We start from the raw sequence: 11,351 nt of genomic DNA, 5'->3' as shown, positions 1-11,351 counted from the left end.
GTTGCTATTGGACGGTGGCTGGTTTTCTGTTTCCATAGTACCATCCTCACTTCTTGTTACCATGGTACCTTGTCCTGAAAGAGGACCAGTTACCACACTGTTTCCAAGGTAACAGCCTCCATCTGTCTGGATAAAAGTCTTGGTTATCTCTAGTCTGTTGCTAGAGGCTACGATAAAGGAGGAAGATGATGGCATAAATTTAACTTTGTTGCTGAGCTTGTTGTTTATGTTCCTGAATAAAGAAGGAAGAGGGATTTCAAGACAATGTCCAATGAAAAACTGTTAAACAGAAAACAATTTTGTCTGATGCAGACAAGTAAAGGGATTAAGAACCAACTTCTATTTTGTATTAAAACCTTACTTTTATATAATGATTATTATACCAAGTTCTGCTTCTTTAAAAAAGAAGCGCGCCTTCTTTATAACATCCATAAATAAATAACAATTTGGGTTTTGACCAGTAACTGAAAGCAGTAAATGGTCATTTCATTTGCAATAGCATTTTTATCTTCACATTCCAAAAGCCTTTGTGTGTTTGCTTCCAGATGTTGTTTTCGAAGTATTGCTTAGAATGATGCGGTTTATTTAGTAAACAGCTTTAAGGAGGACAATTTTAGCTCACCCACTTAACTATTAGGTAATTATGCTAAAACTGGGTGAGCATAGACTCCAAGAACCCATGGGATTTCTTTAACTCTTTGTGCTCCAGTGTCGGGACAATTTTCAATGTTTTGCTATAGTTAGTAAATATGGGAAACCATAATAAACATACGCGGATATAGTTTCAGGCAAAGCATGCATCCCATTATATACTGGCAAAAACAGCCCCCTTCAAAAAACAATAATTCTGGCTGAAGACTCATCAACAGCTCATTGCACTACAGTATCCCCCCCCCCCATGATCACCATAGGAGCAGAGATCAGCAATTTTATTATTATTATTATTAATTGTTTTATATCCTGTAAACTTCCTGTCCTGAAGTTCCCTCTCTTCTCTCCACCTCAGCCTTACAAAGAACCCCTGAACCATTCGACATAAACCAGCAATTTAACGACAGGGGAGGGTAACATGAGGGTATTTAGTATGTTTCCCCATGGTTTACATATAACGTGCATGGAAAGTTCATGCTGACTGGAATATTCCATTTGTTCTATAGTGATAAGACCAGCTATGCACCAGGTCTATTCTCATTGTGTTTCTGTCATTCATTACAGCGCGTTGGCGCCATTCACTTACGGCCGCTTCTCCTTGGCAACCGATGACGTAGTAAACATGGCGGCGCACAGCCTAGGTCGCCGCTTACCTCTCGTAGTGATTCTCGGAGCTACAGGGACCGGGAAATCAAAACTGGCGATCCAGCTGGGACGTGTGCTCGGAGGGGAGATAATTAGCGCTGACTCCATGCAGGTGACAGGACTGGGGCTTAGAGTGGGGTTCGCAGTACAGTGCGGCTGGCAGACACGAGTGTCCTCACCCACGCGAACTTACATGCAGCGTTGTTCTTCTGTTGCTGTTAAAGGTGTATGAGGGGCTGGACATCATCACTAACAAGGTGACCGCGGAGGAGCAGCGCCTGTGTACACATCACATGATCAGCTTCGTGGACCCCTTGGTCACCAATTACACCGTGGTGGACTTCCGCAACAAGGCGGTTTCCCTGATATCCTTTTCTGATTCCATCAGTGGGACTGTAACTCTGATAACCCTTAGCCAGGCCACGCTCAGGTGTTTGTGGTACCACCTTCACCGGAGGACCACTCCTGCACATCATCTGGATGCTGTTCCCTTAGAATAAACACCTGTCCACTGGAAATGGGTAGATCTTTAGGCGAAATGACGGTTTACTTTGTGATGACCCGAGGCTATTCTTTTCTGAAAGCAGCCTCCTTGCTGCCGTCATTCTGTATGTTATAACTTTTGGAATGTATGTATTTCATTTTTTTTTAATATCATTTAGAAAGTGTGAGGGCACAAGAAATTCTGAGATTGTGCCCTGAAATTCTGAGCTCTCTCTGCAGCCCCATGGTCAAAGCGATTAAGGGTGTTTAGATGTTTTATCTGGATCCGTATACATTCTTTTTGGAAGATTCTAATGGTTCTTTAACTGCGTAGCCTCTTTGCCAACCCAAAACAACGTGTATTCTTGCTCTGCCCTTAACTGTGCACATCGAAGATATATTTTCCCGAGATAAGATCCCGATTGTTGTGGGAGGAACCAATTATTATATAGAATCCCTGCTGTGGAAGGTATTGGTAAGTACATTGGTTCTTTCCTATGCTTTCACTTGCCTAATTCTCCCCACGGCTTGCGTTTCTGATTGGTTCAATGTACGGGAACCGCAGGTATCGGCCACCGGCCCAAAGAAACCCAGTGACGTGGCAGAGAAGAGCCACACTCCGCCGGACAGAAAGGAAGAGTTAGAGCAGCTTGACAGCCATGAGCTTCACGAACGTCTGCAAAATGTTGACCCAGAGAGGGCTTCTAAATTACACCCGCATGACAAACGGAAAGTGGCGAGGTGGGCACCGTTACTGGGGTTAGTGGGAGGTCACTGGGCTGTTTCCTTCATATTTTTGGGATAATGTCTATTTCTTAATTCCTTTTTACCCCTGTTCTATTAAAGCGTGCCACTTAATGGTAATGAGTACAGTGCCACAAAGCCTGTTCTAATAACAACAGGTTTCACGTTGCCTGTTGAGCTAACAGTTGTCCTATTTCCTGTTCTTTCCACCAACTGTGCAAAAAAGAAAAATACTCAGCAGACAGGAAGTGAAAGGAAATATTTGCACAGGTTTTTTTTATACACTAAACCGAGTTGTAAGTAAATATTAAATATAATACAATCACAAACACTTGTGTTAAAGTATACTATGAAATGCTAATGTTGTGTGATGTACGTCTTCAAAGTGATTTGGTTTTCTTCGTCTGCTAGTGGTCAGTGGAAATCTAGCTGTAATTGTTTACACTTTAATTAAATATATACAAACATCTATTTATCCAAAATTACCATATTAGCCCAAATACTGCATAGCTGCCTTACTAGAACTTCCTATGCATTAAGAAGATATGTAACACTGTATTTTATTTTTGTAGTGTATGCCATGTCAGACTATAACACATACTTACAGTATATTTGTTTACTGTGCCATTATTACATTTTATTTACAGAATGCTAGATTTAGCATTTTAGTTAAAATTAGCAATAACCAAACCTGTCAAACATGAACACACACAAGACATACTCTTATGGATGGAGATGAGGGCCTCCTTCTTTGCAAGGTTACAATATTTTAGGAGGTTGAGGCGGGAGCTTGTATTCATCCAGTGATGATTTCTTTCAAGGGAAGAGGTTCTTCTACAATTAATCTTCCGAATCCCACTCGTGTATTGCCTATGTCTGTTCCTAGTCGAATATGGGTTCTGTGTGTGTGTGTGTATATCTTTTTTTTCTTTTCTAAAGAAATATTACATATCACAGTCCTGCTTCAGAGTCACTTTTTAATAAATGAAACTTTGTGGCTTTATAAGTCTTTTAATACAAATTAAGTTCCAGAAAGAACTGTTAGGCCTCAGTATTAATACACTTATTTTTTTATTAGAGACATCCTTTTATGTTTTAATATAACGCTAGTTCGTATGTGACCAAGAAATGCAGTGTAATCGTTTCCTGGTTACGTAACTTTCTTAGTGAAAGTTAATCTGTTGGCACACTCGCCAAGTTACAATCCTTTATGTGTTTTTTTTTGTGTGTTATTTGCACTTGCCTGCCTGATTTTATACTTCCTTCTTTGTGTTGTAAGTGTTTTAGTTGAATAGCCAGTCTGGTTACATACTTTCTAGCAAGCAGGGACTCGCTTGTAGCCCATTTAGGAAATGTGTGTAGTTTTTGCCTCTCCCTTCCCTAGGGCTTCTGGGAGATAAGTCCACACCCTATCTCTGGTAATAGGGGGGTGAGCAGTCTTGCACACAGCGCCGCATGCTGGTCCAGTGATAATGTTTGTGTCACACAGGAGCCTCCAAGTGTTTGAGGAATCTGGCATCCCACACTCAGAGCATCTCAGGAGACAGCAAGAGGAAGGAGGAAGTCCATTGGGGGGAGCATTGAGGTATCCCAACCCATGCATCCTGTGGCTGCATGCCGACCAGGAAGGTGGGCAAACGTTTTGTCTGTGCTCGGATGATAAAATGTACCATTTGTGGTATGGTATTAATAGATATCGTTTTGTATCTAGCAGATCTGTGTGTTGTGTATACTACATTCACATAACATTTCCCTTTGTGTCATAGTTCTGGATTCCAGACTGAGCTCCAGAGTGGATGAGATGCTACGTCTTGGCCTGATTGAAGAATTAAAGGATTTTCACAAACGATACAATGAGAAGCTCATCTCCCAGTCTGGGTGAGATTGAAAAACAGAAGTTTGTATAAATATAAGCAGTGTGGGTTCTTTGTCTCATGGTTTCCTTTTTCTAAGGAAGAGAAATGGTAGAACAAGAGTGTCAGAGTCTTAGATGTAATGTAAGGAAGTTTTATTTTACTGGGAGGACAGTAGATATGTGGGACAGCCTCCCATCAAAAGTGGTAATAATACAGTAAGGGAATTGAAATAAACATGGGCTTGGCAATGAAAAATTTAGACTTGATGCCCCAAATGGTTCTTACCTGTCTGTTTCTTATTTAAGGGGTGGGTGCTAGGGTGTCAAGTTCAAAATCACAGATCTTTTATTTGAAGAGATTTGGGGTGCCAGGTGTCTGTGTCCAATACTTACTAATATTATTATTATTCCCTAGACAGGATTACCAGCATGGAATTTTTCAGTCAATTGGCTTTAAGGAGTTCCACGAGTACCTGATAACTGAAGACGACTGTGAGCCACATAGAAGGGAACTTCTGCTGCAGAGAGGTGAGTCCTAGACTTGGGATGGGATTTGAAGACTTTTATGATAGGTCCGTACCAAAAAGAGACATTGGGGCTATGTATATAGAGCTGTTTTAATATGGTCAGTATAGCTTCCTGATGGGATGTTAATGCTGATTGCTCTTTGTACATAAAACCCACCAGTTTCCATTATCAAAAAAATGAGTCTTTCATTGTCTCTGTGTGTCAAATTGTTTTCCAGGCATTGAGGCACTGAAACAAAGAACACAGAAATATGCCCGAAAGCAAAATAAGTGGGTGCGGAACAGATTCCTAAAACGTAAGTTATCGTGTGTGCCTTGAATGATAAAGACACTATTTTTCCATGTTTTATCTCTGGCATCCTGATCAACTGCCCCTTTTCTTCTTTGCCAGTTATTTCCACCACAATAAGCATTTCCTTTGATTTTATACTAGTGATGTTTAACTGTAGGGCTTGCAATGGACACCTAATGTTTCACGTTTTAACTGAATTCAATTGATTCTTTTCAGGTAGGAGGGAGGCAATTACTGCAGGTTGATGGGCTTATTGAAATCAGAACCAGCATTATACCCCAGAAACCGTTTCTGTAGTGCAGGGATGGCTGCTGATGGGCTCTTAAGCTGGTCAGCAGCCATCTTGCCTCTGTTAGACTTCAGTTAAGGACGAAAGCCTTGAATTTAACATTAGGCATGCTGGCTTTCCTCTTACAGAGTCAAAGATGGATCAGCCGCTCCACTAAACAAACAAACAAAAATAATACGAGCAGTGGTCGGTCCATGGAGCCAGCATCCTAATATGACAGCTTGCTACACGAGTGATTAAAGTGCCAACGTTCTGCTGTATGATCTGTTGTGAGACCAACTAGGTGGTAAAACATCTTAATCCCTGCTACCACACAGGGATCAGGAATTGTCACTTTTGTCCACTCAAAATAATGGTAAAAATGAATATATATAAATATATTTACTTACGCCTTTACTATATGTGCCTAAATTGTCATATATATTGTGTACTGTCTGTGAAATCTGCATGTATGTACAACCACATCCACTGGATACATTTACAAAGGCGGGTGGGAACTTTGTTGTATTTCCCCATGAATTATTTACTTTATGGGAAAATAGGGTATTTTTTATTGTTTATTATGATAGCATGTGATTGGAGGTACCGGTTTCCCTATGAATGCAATGTGTAAGCTGTTCATATCGTCACCAAAATCTAATTATGGAAAAACTATGAAAACTGTCCCGGTCTCCCAAGAGGAAACGTGGCCTGACACTTAAAGGGTTAAATCAGGGAAAGAAATATATAGGTGAAAATTCAGTTATTTCACATGGCAAAAAAGGTTAATACCATTAGAGAAAAATAACACTAGGGCTTAAAGCGTTATATGAATACTGTTCATAATGAAGAATTGCTATATAGTCGTCATACTTGCTCCTTTTACACCTTTATGTTTGCTGTCCATACATAATGCTTACCCTGCACCTAGTACTATATAGTATAGTTGGTTGGTAATACAGACAAATTCCTCCTGCAATCCTTTCTTCTCCTGGACAGTTGCCAACATCAGCAGCTGGGACTCGAATGTTGAGCTGACAGGTGCTCAGCCTGCTTCAACTGCTGCTGTAAAGGAACAGCAGGTGGAAAGCATGTCCTGCTATCTTGTCGCTCGCTGTAACCGGTCTGTGCGTCTAAAGAAAAGGCCCATAAAGAGTATTTGTTTAGGAAATCCAAGTATTGTGACAAAAGCTCTAGTTACAAAGCCATACGATGAATCAATCACATCTAATCATTTTCAGCACACAGAGTCAGAGCCGAGTAAATCGATGCTCGGATTAACCCGTCTTTATCATTCTAGTAACTTGGACCATTTGTGTCTTCTCTGTGCCGTAGGCCCTGGACCTAACGTGCCCCATGTCTTTGGCCTGGAGGTTTCTGATATTTCTTCCTGGGATGAGCATGTTCTGTCTCCAGCTCTACAGATTGTCGGCAGCTTCAAGCAGGTTTGTCAGGTTTACAATACTACCATTTTATAGATTGTCTTTAGCCTGGCCATCAATGCATCTTAATTTTTTCTCATACAGTCATGACTGCATCAGCACCAGGGTATTACTGCCGGCAGTTTATCTATGAAATATATAATATTTCCCTTTTAGGGACAGACCCCGGCCATTCAACCTCTGCAGATGGAATCTGATGATGAAAACAAGAGAAGCAGACACCTGTGTGATCTGTGTGACAGAGTCATCATTGGTGATAGAGAGTGGGCAGGTAACTGTGCGCTAAGGTTTTTACAGGACTTTCCTGCATTGACGATATAACTGCACTCCCATTAAAAAAAAACCCCCAAAAACCTTTAATCTTCTGCGTACTTTTTATGTGTTGACACTGTTCCTTTTTGTCTTGGCACAGCTCACACAAAATCAAAATCGCATCTTCATCATGTGAAAAAGAGAAGGAAACTGGAAGCAGCATGTAATCCAGGAAATGATAAAGAAAGGGAGCAGTTTGGCACAGAGCTCACGAGCAATGAGTTGGCATGTACTGCTGATAAAGAAGGTGCAGTCAAAGAGTTACAAGAACAACTTTGCACCCGTGACCTTGACAGTGTACAGGATTTGCCGCTAAATAATAAACGTAAGCCGTTACAGCAGAGTACCGAGGATGTGATGAGTGCGGAAGATGCATGCAGATGATGAAGCAAGCTGCAACTGTTGAGGAAACCTTCTATCTTCATGGAGATTCTGGACGTTTGCTTGGATTTTGGAATGTTCGTGACGCTTGCTGTGCTGGAATTTTATGGCTCCGTTTGCTGCTCTTTTTAAACATATAATAAAGTATATGACTTTTCTATCCAAGGTATTTTTTTGCATCTAGTTGTAAAATACATTGGGTGTTTGTGGGTTTCTGGTTCTTGTCATTCCTTTGGCTCGTTCACATGGTTCTGTAAATTCTACAGATTCACAAACAAACTGGATGTGGCTATTTTAGGTCAACTCAGTCTGCTTAAAAAATCCACTGGATATTAGATCTTGAAAATAATTTATGCATTATACATATGTATTGAATGGTGTCAAACGTATTTTATGATTTGGTGTCTACCATTCCAGTTTATCAATCTAGTGAATTATCAAGGCATGGTTTCAGTAAGCACAGTCTATGAACTGAAATTGTGTCGGCAAAGAAACCCATCCTGATGGGTGGTCAAAAGACCGCCTATAAGCGTGCAACATGTTGATTTGTATGTCATATTCGGTATTTACAGACCCCCTTTATGAGTAGCTAGTCTGTATTGCGGTGTCCACTATTGGTTGGTGAAGAGACATCTGCTGAGAATTAACAAAAATGTTAATTTGCAAGCAGGAGTTGCAGTTTTATTATATGTTTATGATGTCCTGGCAAGTTTCTCCTACAAGTAGGAGTGAGCAGGCATCACATGTCTACTTGCATACATTGAGTAAATAAAGACCTTTTCCACATTAAGAGAAAGAAACCTCCATGGGGTTGACCTTCTGTTGGGAGTTGGAACAGAAAATGCCTGTGGACTCCTAATATAATGAATAAATTCCTTTGCGAATAGATGACTACATTAAAAAGTATTAAGAGTGGCAGAGACAAAAGGAAGAGACGGCCTGTTTTCACACCTTTTTATATATTTAAATGTTTCCGTCACATCCCCTGTTCTCCAAGTTATATATATTGAGCTTTCTTAGTTTTTTCTGATAATTATAATCCTTTAAATTATTCACAGTTTTAGTCTGTGAAACAGTGCTTCAAATACAGAAATATGCAGCTATTGAAAGAAGATAAAATAACCTCACCGATGCATGCATAGCACATTGTTAAACATGCATGAGCGGGCTGGCCCAGGGGGCAACTGTCCACTAGGCTAGTCCGACGCAGACTGGGCTACTTGCAGAGGTGGAAACACAGTGGGGCCATGTTGTAAGCTCGTTTGAGCAGGGCCCTCCTCATCTGTTGTCTGTTAGTCAATTTGTTATGTTACACACTACTTGTTATGTCCTGTCTACCCATTGTACAGCGCTACAGAATTTGATGGCGCTATATAAAATAATAATGTTACATGACACCTGTGATAAAAGCGAGGATGAGGTAAGGAGCATGTATGCATGTTAGAATGAGACTGTGTATGTTAGTTACTGGGGGGCTGGGGCCACATGGTTTCAGCTGCCTCCTAGGCCAGAAGGTGCTAGCCAACATTTGACATGCATGTCACTCCGGCAAAGTCATGCTCTGTCTGTACACGGGTTTCAGAAGTCAGGAAAAACTGAGGGAAATGGGGGGTAGAAAGGGAGGGTCTGGGCTGTTTTAATCGTATTAAATAAAGATGGAGCAGTACCGATTACCGGGCTTGCATCTTTGTCACTACTGGCTTTTAAAAGTCCCTGGTGTTGCAATAATAATTCTACAAATCGCATTCCTTCCGTTATTTTTTTTTTTTAACGCGCCCAACTTTACTTCTGCAAACACAATGACCTTACAAAGACACTTCCTAAGAGCATTAGCGCATTGCTCAATATCGTGTTACTTTTATACCAGAGAAGCGCGTGTAAATGTCCGTTTGTAGACTCGTTGCCTCATACGTGTGTTCCGTTGAGCGGCTCTATACCCTCTTCCTCATTCCCCTCCTGCTCGGGGTTCTGCTTCTTTGTAGCGCTGAACCGCTTGAAGAAGTGATACTCGGTGTTGTTGACAGAGCGCACGGACTTTGTGTCACTGGGTGGAAGGGGACGCGCTCTCTTTGTGCTGTCGCTGGGCAGGCAGCCAGGCTGCGGGGAGCGTCCCTGAGTCCGCGCCCTGCGCACAATGGATTTAGCGCCAAAAGCCGAGTGCCGCGGCACTGTGGCGGGAGACTGGAGGGCAAAGGGCAACACGGGAGAGGAGGCGGAAGAGGGCAAAGGCCACGCAAGACCGCTGAGGGTTTGCTGGCTACGCAGTTTCGGTATTGATTACAACCACCATCACCTCCAGCCAGCCAGTGTAGGGGATAAACAGAGAACGACAAGTTAAGTTGGGGCTCTAGTAATGGAATTGGTATTGTGTTCAGCCTGCCCGATGGGAGCTGTACTCAAACAATACAGAGGCAAAGGCTGTCCTGAAGATAATTGGCATGGCTTAGTGGGTGGGAGTTGAAGGCATATTTGGGGCAGTGAGGCCAGAACATGGTAAACATGTTTGGATTGTACACAGCTTGTTATAAACATCAGCCCCAGTGCCGATAAACTCAGCCATTCTTAAAGGGGAACAATCTCTTTTTTTCTTATTACTGTTATCAAACTACGTTTTTTTTAAAAATAGTGTTGTTTTCTTTTTAAAAACAGTTGTAGTGTTTGCATAATATAATGTGTTCAGGCAGCTGCTTATCAGCCACTCGTCATCTTCACCCAACTAGCAGACACCCTATCATGCTGCTTGTGGTATCCAGGATCACTGCCAGAAACAATAAGATCGGTGTGGTGTTTCTGCAGGGAACTTCCCCCCGAATATCACATGTTATGGGCAGCCTAGATGGGCTCGGTGTTCTTATCAGCCGTCAAAGTCTATGTTTCCATGGCTGACAACGGTCAATACTCACACATGGAACGCCCCATCTCCTGCATGCACAAGTATGCCAGCAGTCCCAGCAACATACCGTATTTGCTCGATAATAAGACGACCCCCCAAAATCTGAATATTAATTTAGGGGGGGGGGGGGAGAAAAAGCCTGAATATAAGACGACCCTATAGGAAAAAAGTTTTACTAGTAAATATTAATTCATGTAAACTATTTTTTCATATTTAATAAAGGCTATTATTGAGAAAAATATTTTTTTTGTTTTTATTTGCCAACCTGCCCCCCCCATCTTATAATTGAGCAAATACAGTATTAACTGTTAGCCAGGGCTGCTGCAAGGGCCCTTGTATACCGCTTTTGGTGACGGAGTCATATGAGCATACCTGGGAACTCTCCGGGTTTGACCCAAATCCTCTGGGTCATGAGAGCGGGGTCTTGAAACATCCCGCTCCCTGCCCATTTCCCTTTAAATGGTTTTTTTTTCCCACTGACATCAGCGGGAACCACCCCAGCATTAGTGGAAACTGACATCAGTGGGCAGTCCTGGCCACGTCCCGTAAGAGAAGGCTCCGGGTAGCCGGAGTGAAGAAGTTCCCAGGTACACAAATGAGCAGGTAGATAGCACTGGCTCTACTGTTAGTGCTCACGTTTTTTCAGTGGAAGCTGAATGGCTCAGGATGCCTTTGTCAAGGCTGTGAAGGCACATGGATAATTAAAAAAAGCACAGAAAATGAATTGATATGTTAAAGCCTTTGCCAAAACTCCATGGTATGAGTCCCTTTAACTTAGGTAAACTATTGTACCCGTGTATGGAGGATACACTGCCACCTGCTGTTTTGTTATAGTAGTGTGCTTCAAAATAACAATGT

At 41.8% G+C, this 11,351-nt stretch overlaps 1 protein-coding gene across 1 annotated transcript; it reads left to right on the top strand.

The window, feature by feature from the left end:
* The first annotated feature begins 1,273 nt into the window (after window positions 1–1,273).
* Window positions 1,274–7,603, top strand: LOC149274324 (tRNA dimethylallyltransferase-like). The gene is made up of 11 exons (XM_089505647.1): window positions 1,274–1,408; window positions 1,521–1,661; window positions 2,168–2,266; window positions 2,345–2,520; window positions 4,013–4,152; window positions 4,290–4,401; window positions 4,794–4,906; window positions 5,124–5,201; window positions 6,801–6,910; window positions 7,064–7,178; window positions 7,320–7,603. Exons 1-11 carry the CDS (start codon window positions 1,274–1,276, stop codon window positions 7,601–7,603), a joined length of 1,503 nt encoding a protein of 500 aa, XP_089361773.1.
* Window positions 7,604–11,351: the final 3,748 nt, after the last annotated feature.

The sequence above is a fragment of the Sceloporus occidentalis genome, unplaced genomic scaffold, assembly GCF_023333645.1.
Source record: "Sceloporus occidentalis isolate IW3139 unplaced genomic scaffold, rSceOcc1.0.p SCAF_336, whole genome shotgun sequence".
Taxonomy (NCBI): Eukaryota; Metazoa; Chordata; class Lepidosauria; order Squamata; family Phrynosomatidae; genus Sceloporus; species Sceloporus occidentalis.
The sequence above is the reverse complement of the archived record's forward strand: the minus strand, read 5'-3'. Positions and strand labels throughout refer to the sequence as shown.

Coding starts and splice junctions, on each gene's coding strand:
- LOC149274324 (XM_089505647.1), top strand. CDS start 1,274: ATGGCGGCGCACAGCCTAGGTCGCCGCTTACCTCTCGTAGTGATTCTC. Junction 2,267..2,344: donor AGGTATTGGTAAGTACATTG/GTTCTTTCCTAT, acceptor CGGGAACCGCAG/GTATCGGCCACCGGCCCAAA. Junction 4,153..4,289: donor GCTGCATGCCGACCAGGAAG/GTGGGCAAACGT, acceptor TTTGTGTCATAG/TTCTGGATTCCAGACTGAGC.